The sequence below is a fragment of the Gekko japonicus genome, unplaced genomic scaffold (genome assembly GCF_001447785.1).
Source record: "Gekko japonicus isolate JY-2015 unplaced genomic scaffold, Gekko_japonicus_V1.1 scaffold2224, whole genome shotgun sequence".
Lineage (NCBI taxonomy): Eukaryota > Metazoa > Chordata > Lepidosauria > Squamata > Gekkonidae > Gekko > Gekko japonicus.
Window position 1 is genome coordinate 98,662 of NW_015164261.1, and position 17,142 is coordinate 115,803.

General features: G+C 44.0%; 1 protein-coding gene across 1 annotated transcript in view; it reads left to right on the forward strand.

Moving 5' to 3' along the window:
• LAMB3 (laminin subunit beta 3) overlaps positions 1–17,142 on the forward strand; it is an 84,656-nt gene that overhangs the window by 55,018 nt on the left and 12,496 nt on the right. The window contains exons 12-19 of the mRNA XM_015408717.1: positions 1,741–1,934; positions 2,991–3,102; positions 4,417–4,789; positions 5,911–6,072; positions 8,828–9,035; positions 10,264–10,467; positions 13,274–13,418; positions 17,075–17,139. Coding sequence (XP_015264203.1) covers positions 1,741–1,934; positions 2,991–3,102; positions 4,417–4,789; positions 5,911–6,072; positions 8,828–9,035; positions 10,264–10,467; positions 13,274–13,418; positions 17,075–17,139 — 1,463 coding nt within the window. The remainder of the gene's footprint in view (positions 1–1,740; positions 1,935–2,990; positions 3,103–4,416; positions 4,790–5,910; positions 6,073–8,827; positions 9,036–10,263; positions 10,468–13,273; positions 13,419–17,074; positions 17,140–17,142) is intronic.

The following is a 17,142-nucleotide window of genomic DNA, read 5'->3' on the forward strand; positions in this document are numbered from 1 at the left end:
CAAACCAGCCATTTTGTCCTGGGTAACAATTGTTGCCAATCTCCAGGTGAGGGCTAGAGATCACTCAAAATTACAACTGCTCTTCAGGTAGCAGAGATCAGTTCCTCTGGAGAAAATAGTGGACTCTGTCATTATACCCTGCTGAGGTCGCCACAGCAAATTGACACTGTTTGCCCAAAGCCAGAGCACTCTCCCAGAGCCTCTTTCTAGATCTCGTTGTATTTATTTCCACAACAGGCCTTATTCCTAGTGAACATATATTGCAGTATGATTTAAAGAAAAATAATTATTTATATAGTTTCCCCCTAGGCATGTGGAAGGAGATAAAACTTGTTATATTCCTCCCTAGATTTGTACAACTTAATCCTCATCCTCTGTAATTCAGATGCTGAGAACTTTGGGGAATACAGGCTCAACTAAGCTTCATCTCATAAAACATATCCTGGATGGATCCATATCTGTCCAGCACTAGTGATTTCAGGGGCAAATGCTTTTGGATTGATGTGTACTCCTTGCAATATATATGTGGATGGATTTCAGCTGCTCTCCAGCAGGTGGCAGTGGGTACTTAGTTAATTTTTGAAGAACTACAGAGGATAACAGCAATAGTAAAATCTTTACTAACAAAACAGCCCACCAATTCTATTATCAGAAGTGTGATGCATATACCCTTCTCCCTTTGCAAGGATATTTGCAGGGACTTTAGCCCAGTTGTTGTGTGTGGGCAAACATTTCCGTGCTAAAAACTGAGAATCCATTTTGCTCTATTTAGTACCTCTTTGGTGCCAGAAGCTGCCTTGGGCATATTTTCCTTAAAAAACCCCCAGTTCTTGCTGACTGTGATTCAGCTGCTCAAGAAAGATGTAGCTGGCTTGATGATACTGTAGTGCCATTCAGTCAATCAAATTTGGCTTCTTGATAATGCCATAACATCAAACAGGAGAAATTTTCATCTTGTTACACTGGCCCCATAAATTGTCACCCAAATGGTGCATATTTTATAGGGGGCAGATTTCCCCTCCAAATATCCCCTCTCTATTCTGGCTCAACCCACATTTCAGTACATATCAGCTCTACTTCCATTTCCTGTGCTGATGGCCTCTTCAAAGCAAGGTATACTTCAGAAAACTAAATTTTTGAAGTAATCCAGACAGTCCACCAATATTATGTTGGTGACATGGGAGCTGCCTCTTCCTATGGCACTTGGGTAAAGTTAGAAACCTTGGGTCACCTGGCAGAAGGCCGCTCCTTCCAGAAATTGATGTGGGAAAGAGGCACATCCATTAGGTCCTCCATTCTCATGTTAGCTGAGTGGCAAAGGAAGGAGCTGCACAGGAACAGTTTCCCTGTCAAAATACCATAAAAAGCCTTTGAGCTGTTCAAAAACATTACACAGAGCATAGTGATAGACAGAGATGATTCAATCCTAGATTGCAGACAATGAGGTGTTTGTGTGTGTCATGTTTTTAAATGCTTCTGCATTGAGAAACAATATCCTTCTATTTAGATAATGGTCCCAACAGGCAGAAGGATTTAATATTGCTATCTTTCACAAGGATTCTTTTAGATGACCATCACCGTAATCTACAGAGGCACAATCTATAATTCTGGCTCCCTGGCCTACCTCCTCATTGTGCATAATGTGTAAAATGTCTTTGATACCTCCTGCGATATCGTCTAAAAGAACCAGTCATAACTGCCCCCTGGCCTGAAAAGACTAACGGCTTCTTTGTCTTCCAGATTGTGCCTGCAACATCTTAGGCAGCCACAAGGTACCCTGTGATGATGAGACGGGACGCTGCTTCTGCCTCCCCAACGTGGTGGGGGACAAGTGTGATAAATGTGCTGCGAATCACTGGAAAATTGCTAGTGGTGATGGCTGCCAGCCTTGCAACTGTGACCCTCGGAATTCCCTCAGTCCTCAATGTAATGAGGTATTGACTGTGAAGAGGAAGCTGTGAGGTGGCATCCATGCATGAGTGTGGGCCCAGCAGAAGTACATTTCTGGCCAGCTGCTATTTGTGGTATCCTTGTCAGGGCCTCATTCCAGTCTTATGGATAGTGGGAAAAGTAATTTTGTTCTACAACAACTATTGAAGCTAGTTTATGTATTACACAGAATCAAGTGGGAAAGTTTTTCTTAGATTGTACCAGTCTGAACTAGATGAGAAGTCAGTTCGGGAGAACCACAGTTCATGGACTAACGTGACTGCAAGGAGCCACAGGGCCCAATTTGTCACAGGGCCACAATCTGGATTCACACCACAGTGTGGGTAGGAAGGACCTCTGCCTCCCCCCCCCTGCTATTTTTCTGAGCCAAAATAGCTTGGGGGGAGGGCTGCGTTTGGCCCATTAAGGGCTGCACATGGCTGTGGGGAAGAAAAGCTGCTTCAGCAGAACCTTCTACCTGACTTAGGTTGTCTACATCTTGGCAACAGTTGTGTCGTATATTTAAACGCTTTCCCATGAGTAAAAATCTCTAAGTATACAAAAGCTGAGCCTATATAGACTAGGTTTGTTTTGTGTATGTATAGGGAATGGTATTATTTTAAAGAAGTGGGAACATTCCAACAAGTCCTGCACCAGGCGCTCTGCCTGATGTATGTTCTGGGAACTGCAGTCTCCTCCACCGTATCTTGGCATAATGTCTCCTACTGGGCTTTGCAGCTGGCTTTACTACAGTGTTCCTAGGAGACAGTATATGAAGAAAGGGCACCCATGCCCTGCAAGCTGAAGTGCTTATTGTGAGTTTAACGCCCATAGGCAGGCATCTCAGCCTGATGTTTGAAGCAGCAGGTTGCCTGGAATCCTTCACATCAGCCAGTCTTCTTGGAAGGGATAGAGTAGTCCACTTGTTTTGTGGTCGGATTTGGAACATCTTCTGGTCTAGTCAGTTGTCCTCCAAATTAGTAAAGCCAGTCCTGTGGCATTGTGTTGAAGAAATTTCTGACTGCTTGTCTCTCTCTTTCTCCCCACCTCTCTTGCTGCAGTTCACAGGGCAGTGCCCATGCAGAGAAGGCTACGGGGGTCTGACATGTTCTGCTTCTGAAATACGGTTTTGCCCAGAACAGACTTATGGAGATGTCAGGACAGGATGCAGAGGTAAGGGATACAGGTTGCATCCACCTGGTTCCTTTACATAGGCCCAAGACCTTGCTGTTGATACTTGGTAGTTTTTTTCTCTTCCACGTCTTGCCATATATCCATTGCAACTCTGCTCCCCTGCCCTCTTGATATGGCCTGTTTAAGTTTTCCTTATTATTGCACAGGATAGTGTTTTGAAAACAATTTTAAGAGCAGAATGTTGGAACTGCTTGATATCTCTGGAGTTGTGAGGAGTGTCTCCTGTGGAACTGTGAAACAAGGAAACTTGGGCTAAGTTCAGACTGGCAGTTTGAAGCAGGAGGGAGTTGTGGCAAAAAAGACCCGGAACAAACTGTTCCGGGTTTTCCCAGTCACACTGCACCGACTGATGTGGGAGCATACTAGGGAGGAGGGGTAAGGGAGCGTTCACACTGTTGGCCCAGAGGCGCAGCTGTAAGCGGCTTTTTCTGGTCATCCGGTTATGTGCGCTCATGCGCATAAGCACACCCCTACCGTATCGTGGCTTTTCGCATTCACACTTCTGGGAAGTGGGATGGATGTGGGATAATCACACTTTCTAGGGTTTGATACCACTTCACCTGGTATCTTTTAACTTCGGGAGGGAAGCATTACAAGACGGGTTGAGTACGGCTGGGGAACGCCTGACAGATGTACCTGTGTGAACGGCCCCTTTAATCCGTTTGTGAAACGTTTCTGGCTCGTGCCTATATCGGGGCAAACTGTCAGTCTGAACTCGGCCTTGTTATACACGAAGGACACTTTTCCTTCTGCTTCCCTTCTTTTGTACTTGAAACCTGTCCTGCTTCTTAGCAGCCTGGTTTACCTTTTCTGAAAGAGCAAGATAAATGTCACAGAGGCTCTGGGGATATATATCTTATAAGCAGTCATTTATTCTATTTGATGTTAATAACAGTGTAACACTTTCACATAACAATTTTTTTTACCTCAAATATTACTGTTGTAAAAAATGTGCAATAATTGCACATGCAGCTCCCCTCACAGGGCAAGTAAAGCCCCTTCCCCAACGAAGCTTTTCAAGTTGGGAAAATGGCACAGCCCCTTCTGCCCCGTGCCATGGTCCTGATCCAAATTGGACCCCTGAAGTGCTTCAGAATTGAGATCCCATGGAAAACTCACAGCTTGCATCCTGCTGCAAGTCCCTGTGGTGATTACATGTAACTTGTAAGGAACATAGTTTGGGCCTTAGAAGGGTATACCTTTGCTTAGGGTACACTGTTAGTCTACCACCAGCAAGCCACTTAAACATTTTTGAGAGTTTCATGCCTTTCTCTTTGTCTTCCCCCTCAATAGCATGTGACTGTAATTTCCGGGGCACAGAGGAGGTGGGCTGTGACAAGCTGACAGGCAGCTGCCTATGCCACCCTGGCTTTACTGGAGCCCGCTGTGACCAGTGTCAGCGAGGTTACTGTGGCAATTATGACAGCTGTGAGGCATGCCACCCCTGCTTCCAGGCTTATGATGAGGACATCGATAGGTTTGGTTTGCGCCAGGCCACCTTGAAAAACTCCACACAGCGGCTACAACTGGGAACGCTAAGCTCTGGCTTCAGTACCCGCCTCTTGGAAGCAGAAAGTGAAGTTCAGCACATCCAAGGGATCCTGGGAAATCCTCTTATAACAAAGCAGGGACTGGATCAGGTGGCCAGTACAATTGCTACACTCCGGTAAACCGTGTTTTCTTACTTTTTACCTGCGATAAATAAGGGATGCCTACAGGGCATTAGCCCTGTGGCTGACATTGGCTCCCATTCCCTGCAGCTGCTTCACAAACTGGCAGGAGAAAAATTGGGGGGCCTGCTGGTATCAAATTAACCATAGAGTTGGGGGCAAAGTCTAGAGTGTTGCCCCAACATGATGATATCACTTCTGGTTTTGCACAAGAAATGACTGTCCCTGCCCCCAATCCCACAGCATCTTCTGCTGAGTTGCCAGCTGCAGCTGTTAACACTAGATGCCCATGGTATGCAGAAAAGAGCCCCATGTGTATTACTACTAAAAGTATTTTTCACATGAGCTGGGAACATGGTCTGGAATTTGTCTTTAGTTACTGGCTATCTTCAGGAAAGTGGCTATCTTCTATTTCCTCATGTAGAAAATGAGAATATGAATGACACACCTCAGTTTTTTCCAGGGTACAGACTGTAAAATAGTTTGCAAATTAAGTTATACAGTAGAACTGATTATGGGTTTGAATCAGTTGTCTCGCCTTTTACCGTGACTTCAGCCTTTATTTAAATTAAGAATTCGGTAGGGCAGTGTGCTTGCTATGCTTTTCCCCCTTTATCTAACACCTCAGGAACACCTTGCTGGTGAAATATAGGCTGTGACTTCAGCCTTTGTTTGTTTAAATTAAGAATTCTGTAGGGCAGTGTGCTTGCTATGCTTTCCCCCCTTCATCTAACACCTCAGGAACACCTTGCTGGTGAAATATAGGCCTCAAGCTCAAACCCTTTAGTCTAGAAAAGTAGGATACTGGCTTCAGAATGCTAACATGGGCAGAGTGGGGTTGAGAGAAACAGAGAGTGAGAAGCTGCTTCTGACATGGTGGGGGGAGGAACATGCTGACATGTGAGAGGACTTGTCCTATCTGCTCCCCCTTCCTCCTGCTGTAGGGGTTGCTGGGCATCGCTCAAGCTCTGCTCTTTTTCTTGCCCACCTGCAGCTTGTGGCGCAGGTAGTCCTCCATGCATGTGTGTGTGTGTGTGTGGGGGTGCTGCTGCTCCTAGCTCGCACACCACTTTCTCCTGCCTGTGCCATAAGTATGTGTTTTGTTGTATGATTTCAGGCAGACCCTTGCGGGTTTAAGATATGAGATACCTCTTATGGATGAAATCTCCTCCTTAACCACAGACATGGATGCTCTTGCTAGAAGCCTGCTTCTGATTACCACAGAATACCAAAATAAGAAAGCCCAGTTTGAAACTAGTCGCAGTACAGATTTGTCAGGTATTTTCTTTTCTTGATTTGTGGTGGATGTTCAACTGCTGTGAATGGGGGCAAATGCTTGATTTTAAAAGAGGTCCATATTGATACTTTTGAACCCTGTCTTAGATAGTGAAGAATTGTATGGCAGTCTCTTTAAGAGCTCAGAAATGGCAGTCTTTCACATTTCATTTTTACAGTCCCACAGTGAAAACAGGTCAGAACAGTGATAATCCTTGAAGACTGCAGCACTATGAATGAATGAACTTTGGGAGTATTCTGTACACTCTTACAAAACTATATTTCCTAAAATCTCTTGGAAGAAACTCTGACCAATCCACAGGCAGTGTTTTATCTCTATAAAACTGTAAACCATTTAGGGTTGAAGGTAGATTATGGATGTCTTTTCTCATGGCTACAAAAAAAGATCAAACTTTTGTCTCCACAGTGGTGCCCCTTTTTTTTGGGGGGGGGTAGTGTTTACCATCAGACAAATGAGTTGTTTGCATCAAGGGCAACCATTCAGCCGTCACCTATCTTCAAAACTGTTGTCTGTCTCTAGCCTTGAGTATTTTTGATAAGAAATAAATACATAAATAATAACATTCAATGCTTTTCTCTATGACTGTGGACCACAAATGAAATTTATGCTGGCAAAAATGTATCTTTTTATTTCAAGATGTCTCTCTTCCACTTTCTGTCCCATATTAACAGCATTCACACATGGGAAGTTCAGAGAGTTTCTTGCAGTTTCATGTATGAAAATGCCCTTTAAGAAAGAAATTAGTAATAATAGTTTTGCTTGTAAAGTAGAGGTACCATTAATGTTTCCATACACCAGTCTCATTGGCTGTGTCTATGCACAGCATGATATTGCACCTATATGAGTTGTTCACAACTGGATTGTCCTGTGTGGGCAAGGCAAACCGGTTGCAAATACTGTAGTGCAACATACTGTAGTGCTGTTAAAAAAAGGAAGAACATCAGCCAAAGTTGCACTCAGATGACACAACAAACTGCTCATGCACTTTTCTTGCTCCTCTCATCTCCCTTTGCACACGGAACTGGATCCACAGCTTCAGTGCCTGATCAAGTTCCAGTTTGTCAATATATCCAAACACTTTCACCTTGCTGAACTGGAGTTTGTTTACTCTCCTCATTCTGGGGTGTGGAGCCTTGGTTTAATTCCAGTTTAGAATCTTGGTTTATGGTTTTAAATTCATGTGAGCTTAAAACACACAGGCACACTCACACACAAAGTATCTACCAGGTTATTGAAACACATTTTTGCAATTAGTGCGCTTTTAATTGTAAAGGATAAAAGTTCTTGAGTTCACAAGGGTTTACTCCTAATTGAATATCACTGTAGTTGTTCATAGAGAGATTGAGTTGTATTTGTCTGCCTTCTATTATTGTGATGGGTGTGAGAGAGGAGAACTCTTGTCACAACCTAGGAAACAAAGCTCAGTCGAATGTTTGCTTGAGGCCTTGATGATTTGTCTGTAGGGTTACCAACCTTTTCTCTGAAATGAAGTTATTAAATATGAAAGCAAGGGAGGGGAGAATTTAAACAAATGAAACATTCCTCCACATGTCAAAATGTGTATCCAGGTTGTGGGTGTCTGAAACAGGGTTAGGGAATTTTGAAACACACTAGCAAGGGAATCCACTGAAATGATTTTAGTGGGGGAGGGGAAAAGGTCACTCCGAAATCACTCTAGGCCTCTTGCTGACTAATTAGAAGTGTGTATCTTTCCGGGTATATTAAAACCCCCCAGTAAATTTATGTTTTTGGAAAATGGAAAGCACCCCCCCCCCCGACACCCATCTCACTGACCTATAGCTTAACCACCTATGTACGGAAAGCACATAGAGTTTTCCTACGTTCTTCTCTGATCCTGCATTCCTTCCAGCCCTGGAAAAGTCATTCCTGGGTTATGGATGAATAACCATTTGGGTAGGGAGGCTAGAGTGAGGGGGATGAGGGGATGAAATCGCCCACTTTCTTTAGTGGAAATGTGCTAGCAAAAGAGGAAGCACACTCTAGCCACCACCACCCAGTGCAACTATTCCTACACACAGGTCCCAGAATGATGTTTCCTGGGACTGGGAGGGACTGTAGAACAAGGAGTAATATGGGACAACTTCCCATTCCATTCATAGATTGTTGGTTACATCCCATTGACTTATGCTATCAAAACCAGATGTGTGTGTGTGTGTGGGGGGGAGACATTTGGCTCACCCAAGATAGATTGAAATTTAACTTGGGATAGTAAAGAAATTGCAAATATTGTGTCAGGGTTTTCCACAACATTGTCATAGTTAAGCCATTGGCTAATCTGTTTGCTCTTATTTAAGACGTAATTCAATTTGATGCTGGAACATTCCAGTTGGATTGAATTGTTAGATTAATTACTGCAGCAGCTTCAAGAATGCCTCCTTTCCTGGCTCTAATGGAGGGAGATATGACAGAATGGCCACATGGAGCCAGATGTAGCAGGCACTCCATTTTGTGTCATGTATATCCGGTTCCCATCTCTTTTTTCTGCCTCGATGCATTCTTTTTAAAATTCATTACAAATGGAGACTGTAGATGTGAAAGGTGATTGACGAGTACTTTTCTGTTGACATTCTTGTGATTCACAGCTCTAGTACATCCTTCCGTCCCCCCCCCCCACCTCCAGGTAAAATTAAGTATCGAGAGTTTGGGAAATAATGCTGCATTTATGAGTCACGGAGCCATTCATACTGCGTACTGCGTTTTTCTTTGCTCCCACAATGTCATTCAAGACTGTCAGCTCATCGCACCAGACGTCTTCCAACGCCAGCATGCGCATAGCTGGATCTTCTAGGCTGCTGGCTCAATCCATGCAAAACAGGGAAAAAACCGAGGAGCTAGAAAGCGGTCTTACAGACCATGGCTCAGGATTGGAGGCTCTGCAGGGAGAATTGGCCTTCTCTCCAAACTTGACTCCAGTTATTAATAAGGTGAAATTAACGTAACCTCAGCTTGAGCCTTGCTAAACTTCTTATTGTTCTGTTTGGTAACCAATGAAATTTGTTCCTCATGGTTCTCACTGAGAACTAAGTGGCTGTAGATGTTATTAGCAGAGGTCATTTCTGGGGGGATCGCAGTTCCCCCGGGGGAGGGACCGGGGGGGGGGCACATGATGAAGCCCCGCCCCCTGCTTTTGGCCGCCCCGCTTCCGGCCCTCATTCAGCCAGGAGGAGGCAGGAGAAGAGGGAGGGTAAGTTGCTTCCTCCCTGCCTCTCCCCACCCCTGCCTGCCTGGGGCCAGGGAGGGTCTTCGCGGGGCTTCCTTGCACTCCTGCCAGCCTTGCAGGTCCACCGCCGGGCCCTTCATGGGGCTCGGCAGTGGAGCTGCAAGGCCAGCGCCGGCGGCCGGGACCGTTGGGGGTGGGGTGTGTGGCCTTATGACACACTTCCAGTGATGTCAGGGAGTGTGGCATATGCTAATGAGTTATGCTAATGAGTTCCCCTAGCTCTTTTTCTACAAAACGACCCCTCGTTATTAGCCAAGGTCTCTCATTTTTATTCTTCATTTTTGTTGTTCTGATATTGCCATGGAGACTCATACCAACATCTGTTGCCATGAAAATCACCAACCACTCATCTTTCTTTTTTTTTCAAGATGTGTTTTCAAATGAAAACGAATGTATTGGGTGGGGTGGTAGGGATGTCAGCAATTCTAGTTACCTCTGAAACTCCAGGACTCCACCTCATATGTATCCAAGTAACGTTGGAAACTGAGGCAGAAATTTAGCAGGGTGTGGTCTCTTCTCTCTTTGGGTGCTTAGTTTGATTGTTGCTATGGCAGTATTTCTTCTGTTCAAGATTATATACTCAGCATTATTTACTCAGGACTTTCCCTTAATGACCAATCCACCCCCATCTATAAGTCTTTATTTTTCATACCATTTTCTGTTACTTCATGGTGAATCTTTCCCATTAAATGTGCACAATGTTCAATGTTAATTTGGGGTCAGTTTAATAAACAGCTTGAACTAGTATAAAAGTAACCAGTGGATTATGAACACAAGCAGTTAAATATGTGTAAACCCCAAAGGCTCCCAATGACAATGTATGAAATAAAATGGCCTTGTGACCATGTTAAGATTTTTAGCTCCTTGAATTGTTTGAGATTTTTGTCCTGTTGATTGCATAGCTCAGTTGATGTTGTGGCTTCTTTGTTTAGATGTGCAACAGCATCAGATCAGAGACTTGCAGTCCTGGAGAATGTCTTGGAGAATTGTGTCCTCAGCAAAATGCTACAGAATGTGGCCCAGGTTTTGATTGTAGAGGGATCTTCTTGCGTGCTGGCAGCTCCATCCAAACTGCCAGGAAAACTGCCCAAGAGATCCATAAGTTAAGCATTCGACTACAGGAGGCCACACAGATGGTAGGTGTTCAGAACAGAGTTGAGGTGGGGGAAATTGGGTGAGGGTGAGGGAGAATGCATGCTGTGTATTGTGAATGTTCTCTGAACTTGTAAATATGATGGTCATGAAATGTAACATGGAACAGATATCTTCAGTTGTAATCTATATATCTAATAGCGAAGTCTGTTTTCTGTGTGGATAATTCCACCAACAGAGGGCTCACTGTCCCCCAACAGCTTTTTCTACAGGCTCAGAGGACTCTCTGGTCTGCAGAAAAATCCAAAAAGTAAAAACAAAAAACAAAACAAAAAACAAAACTTGGGGAGGGTTGACCCCCCCCATACCTTTTGAAATGGCCTCCACAGGAGCCACTTACTCCAGGAATCAATGGTGAGAGATTAGAACATGGGTGGGGGGGGCGCTTGTAACTGGCTCCATCAGTAAAAGGCAGGGGGAGAGGGGAGTGTACATTCCAAGCCTATTTTGGCCTTTGAGGGAGGGAGCCTTGGGGCCAGGCCTGACAGAGGTTGCCAGTGCCAGGCTGGGGAATTCCTAGAGGTTTTGTGGTGGAGTCTAAGGAGGAGGGGTGGGTTTAGGGAAGGGAGTGGCCTCAGCTGGATATAATGCCACAAAATCCACCCTCCAAAGCAGCCATTTTCTCCAGGGAGACAAGTTTCTGCTGTCTAGAGTTCAGTTGTAATTCTGAGGCGTCTCCAGGTCCCACTTGGTGGTGGCACCCCTTGGCCTGGTAGCAGTCTAGGGTTGCCAGGTCTCCCCGGGCCACCAGCAGGAGATGGGGGGTAAGGTGGCCAGATCCAGGTTGGGAAACTCCTGGAGATTTGGGGGTGGACCCTGGGGGGGGCAGGGACCTCAGTGAGCTACAATGCCATAGAGTCTACCCTCCAAAGCATCCATTTTCTCCATGGAAAGTTATCTCTGTAGTCTGGAGATGAGCAGCAATTCCAGGGGATCCCCAGGGCCCACCTGGAGGCTGGCATCCCTAGGCAGCACCCTCTGAGTGACTTGATGCCACCTGATTTGCATGACTCAAATAGGCCCGGCTGCTTGCTACTGTTCATTAGCAGCCACTAGTTAGCCATTAGTTAGAGCTTCAGATTAAGGTCTCTGAGACCCAGATTCAGATCCCCATCTTGCAGTGGAAGCGTACTGGGTGATTTTGGACCAGTCACATACTTTCAGCCTAACCAACCTCACAGGATTGTTGTGCAGATAAAAAGGAGGAGAGAATAAAGAAGCTGCTTTGGTCCCCATAGTGGTGAAGACTGTGATTTTCCTAGGTAGAGACTGTGGAGGAGGGGGTGGAGATGGAAAGCTGAAGACAGATTAAGGCAGATAAAGATAGGTTGGCTGTTGGGTGGGAAAGAAATACGGTTGCCAACTCCAGGCTGGGAAATTCCTGGACATTTGAGGGGTGGAGCCTAGGGAGGGTGGGGTTTGAGGAGGTGAGGAACTTCAGACCAGTATAATGACACCACCCTCCAATCCAGCCATTTTCAAGAACTACCATTGCCAGCCTCCAGGTGAGGGCTGGAGATCACCCAGAATGACAACTGTTGTCCAGGTGACAGAGATCAGTTCCTCTGGATAAAATGGCTGCTTTGGAGGGTTGAGACTATGGCATTATACCCTGCTGAGGCTTCTTCTGGCCCCAAGCCTCACTGTCCCAAGGCTCCACCCCCAAATCTCCAGGAATTTCCCAACCTGGAGCTGGCAGCCCTAAGGTGAATTGATTACTGTAGCTGGGAGATCCATTGTGATTCCCAGAGTGCTGCCACTGCTGCTGCTGCCGCTGCCACTGTGTGGGATAGGGGAGGAAACAGGCAGGAGGCTGGGAGAGTGATGGGGGCAGAAAGGGAAAAAGTGATGAGGTGGGGAGGCAGAAAAAGAAAGAGAATGATGAGGGGATAAAGTAACATGCATGGAGGAGAGAGAGAGAGTAAGAAAAGATGGAACAGAAGGGAGAAAGAGTGTGAGGGAGGGAGAGGGGAGGAAGCAAAGGTGTGAGAAATGGAATAACCATCCCCCAAATTTCTTGTGGGTCTCCACTTGTTATAATCTAATCCCAATTTATGTAACTTTTTAGTTTGAATTGTTGTACATCTGTACTAGCACAATTGCTGAATGTCAGTCATTCAGCAACCAATCTGAGGCTTCATCTCTCCTGTACCAAACTGCAGTGTGTGGAGCAAATGGCATGATAACATTGCCCTGTAAATGAGCGTAATGCAAGGGGTCATGATGCCACACTGGAATTGTACAAACCTCAAAGAATACTTTGCTGCTGTGTGGTGATGATTACAGCTCTGTTCCTTTTCTTTTTTAAAAAATCCCATAAATCTTTTCAATGCTTCTTTTTGAAAATTAGCTCTCCCCCACCCCTAGTGATAGAAGGCAGGTAACTGAGGAATGGGTTGAGTTACCAACTCTGGCCTGGGATTCCTGGAGATCTGGGAGCAGTTTCTGGGGATGGTTGAATTTGGGGAGAGAGCTCAGTGGGTATGTGATACTCCAGAGTCCGTGCTTTGAAGCTGCTGTTTTCTCCAGGAGACTTAACTTCTGTAGTCTAGAGGTCAGCTACTATTCCAGGAGACCTCCAGGCCCTACTTTGAGGTTGGTTAGGGAGGCCAAGAAACAGGGAATAGAGAATCCTGTTGAACGACACCCCTGCAATTAGTAGTAGAAGTTTTAAGGGTGTCCTGTACTCCATTTAGGGTCTTCTTTTTTCAGGACAAAAGCCAATTTAATCATGAATAAATAAATAATTAAATATCCTATGGACACTGACTCTGCTTGCCATGTTAACAGATAAGATCTGCTGAAGTAGCTGCCAACCAGATCCAAACAAGTGCCCGAAGTCTGGGTGACAAAATGAGCACAACCAGGACACAGATAGATGGAGACATCCGACGTGCTCAGCAGTTTATCCGCCAAGTTCGCAACTTTCTCTCTGGTAAGGTCAGAAGGCAGTATTTAAAGCAACATGTATCTAAATATGGTGGTGACAATAACCGGATAGAAGCTGGAGGATGGAGTGTCCAACCCAAACAACTGCAATAACCACAAATAGACATGCTGCAAACACTTCAAAATGGAAATTATCCCAAAGGCCACGATTTATTTGACATGTGTGATGCCTGCTGTCCTATCCCTTGAGAATAAGGGATACTGACCCAATGATCATGCATATAAGTAAACACTTCCTCATAGATGGGTCAGAGCTGGGCATGTTGGGATATGTATGCGTTATATAAGTGGGGACTGCAGACATGGGGGCTCTGTTGGCGTGATGTCATATACTTCAAGAAATCACCTTTATTATTTATTTAATTACTTTATCTTTCTCAAGCCAGCCACCAGAATGGCAACAAGCAATGGGAACTGGGAGTGGGAGATGTTTCACCTCCAGTGGGTACCTGAGAACCTTAGTGTAACTTGGCTTTTGCAATGACAAGTATATTTTCATTTTGTGTGTTCACTTTTCCCCTCAATGCTGTGAAAATGCTGAGCTCCCCTGACCTCTAAGAAGTTCCAGGGGCATCTTTTCCACAGGTCATTGTACTTGTAAGGAAGTACTAGAAACATATTGTGTTTCTGTGGAATCTGTTTCTTTGCAAATTGCAAATTGAGCATGAGGAAGAGGCAGGCACCCAGGTAAGCCAATGCTAGTCTTTATAGCAGTGACAACTGAACAAAACTAGATAGTTTGCCCTCAGGAACCCCTTCCCCCATACACTACCCCCCAGCTGAAAAACCGAGACTTCTGTCTCTTGCCTTGGCTTCATTCTAGCTGGTAAACATTTTCTCTCTAGGCTGCACACAAGCAAGCTAGCAGCAACCAACTATTCTTAAAAACAACAACACTGTTCATTTAAGCAAGCATTTTCTAGCGATCAATAGCACCCAAAGAGGCATCTTTAGCTGATGCTATCAACTAAACAGAAGTCTAGAGGAAAGCTCATCATCTTATTTAATGACTTTAAAATGTTTTTTTAGAGATTTAATTACCTTTTAAAAAATACTACATAGTACACTTCCTTTCTTTTTTAAAAAACCAACAACGTACTTTAATCTTTTAAAGTCATAAATTAATATATAGACGCAAACACACACACACAAATGGGTGTTTTTTAATTGCTCTCAGCCTTGCATTTATTTGAGATCTTAATATCTTATATGTTTGTAGTACAGTACATTATGCTTTTATTATACCTATGTGGCAGGCCACGTGTTCAGTGCTTTATGTTATGGGTGCTACTGGGCCACAATACCCCCAATTTTATTTTGAATAAAACAGATTATGTCAGTTGTAGCATTATTTCTTTATTCTTCCACAGACTTCCTGTGTGGTTTTTAGGCAAATTACTCCTTGCCATTAGATCCCCTTCTCTAAAATTACTGGTTTTGTGTTGAGCAGCACAGAACAAGTGAAATTGTACCACTTATTAGGCCAATTAATTGATTAAAACTTTAGGAACTATTTAAGGCTGCATATTACAATATAATCCCTTCAACTCTGACAAACGGCATTATGTTGGCAGTCCTACCTTTTTATACATGTGTTCATACACAATGTTTTCTGACCATTGTCTGATTTCCCTCCTCTGTACTGAAATAGAATCTATTCTGCATAATAGCAGTCGTGCTCAAAGCTTTATTCAAAAGGTTATCAGGTGGGCTACTTCCTGTGTTCCACTTAAAACATGCTGGAACTCTCTTTCAAATCAAGGCCACATCTCATGAGAAATAGAAAGGCAATATGCTTCTGTAGTTTAGAGAAAGGACATGCTAAGCTTAGAACTGCTTCCAAAAGTTTAGCTTACATGTCTCGCAAGATGGAAGTCTCTTGGCATTATATTTTTTGCATCGATTCAAATCTTGACTGTACACCCATGACATTTTAAATAGCTCTATACTGCCATTAGACCAAATTTAATAAAGGCTTCTGTTGTCCATTGTGAATCTGAACTAAATACATGTGAATTAGGGAAAAAACATTTGCAAATTGGAGAGGGGCTGTGGTTCAGTGGCAGAACATCTGCTTGGCATGCAGAAAGTCCTAGGTTCAGTCCATGACATTTCCAGTTAAAAGGATCAGGAAGTAAGTGATGGGCAAGACCTCTACCTGAGACCCTGGAGAGCTCCTGGCAGTCTGAATAGACAACACTGATGTTGCAGGACCATTGGTCTGATTCAGGATAACTCAACGTCTTTAGAATCATAGAGCGGAAGGGACCTCCAGGGTCATCTAGTCCAACCCCCTTCACAATGCAGGAAATTCACAGATACCTTCCCCCACACACCCATTGACCCCTGTTCCATACCCAGAAGATCAGGTAGTTTTTATTTATGTTAATTTCAGGTAACTGCATAACTTATTGGAGTCATGACCAAGACAACTTAGTGTTGTTAATGAGGGGACAATATGGCCTAGTCCTTAAACAGTAACCAAATCATTGTACCTTTTGGGGTTTCTTTTGGTCACATGGACACATGAAACTGCCTTATACTGAGCCAGATCCTGAATCTATCCAGGTCATATAGTTTGTCTGGTGGTAGCTGTCCAAGATCTCAGGTACAGGTCTTTCATAACAGCTACAATCTGATTTCTTTTAGCCAGAGATGCTGAGGATTCAACCTGGGATTTTCTGCATGTAAAGCAGATTATTTACCACTGAGACAATGCCCTACCCTTTCTTCTGCGGGCCTTTTCTAACTCCATGGGGACCATGGGTAATGGCACAGTGGTAAAGAATCACAGCAGAAGTAATCCAATTCCATAAGAAACACAAGAAGATCCATGCTGGATCAGAGCAAGTGTTCATCTAGTCCAGCATCCTGTTTCTAACAGTAGCCAGCCAGATGCTTCTGGTAAGCTCATGAGCAGGCAAGGAGGCCTCCCCTAGTTTGTCTCCTATTAAATGGCATTCAGAAGTTCACAAGTATTTTGAAGATTTTAGTGGTTTTGTGTGTTTTTGCTTGAAGATCCAGCTTCACTTCTGAACTAAGAATCAGTGCGGTGTAGTGCTGTCCCTCCACTCAAATCACATCTTCCTAAAACTGTTTTCATATTAAGAAAATAAAAGACTGTCAAGGGTTTCTTATGCACTTTAATGTCAAGCATGTAATTTGTCTATAATGGCAGGATCTGTATCCTTCCTAACTCTCCTAAATGCCATTCTCCTCTCAGGCTCCCCACATGTTCTTGTCCATTTTGGCTTTGAAAAAAGTGCAACATACTTACTCTACAAATCCAACATACTCTACAAATCCAAATTAGATACAGAAATAACTTTCTAGTTGTTTTATTCCCAAAAATAATTTGTATTTATCCACATTTGGAAAGTCTTTGTAACCTGAGTCACCACAGAAAGGCTGAGCTTTCTGTATGGCTAAGTAACAGTATCTGCCAAGACTTGGCCTATTTCTTTGTTCAGAAGAGAAATAGACTTGGCTGCTCCTAACTATCCAATATCTATGTCATTTGGTTTGATTTAAACTCCTAGGTTTTATGACAACTTCTGTATAATGTGAATGCTTGCTATGGAATTGAATGGAAGATATAATCTCATGGGCTCTTTATCTGACTTTCCTTTGTAATCTTTATAGATCCAGACACCGATGCAGCTGCTATCCAGCAGGTCAGCGATTATGTCCTTTCCCTTCACCTTCCTGCT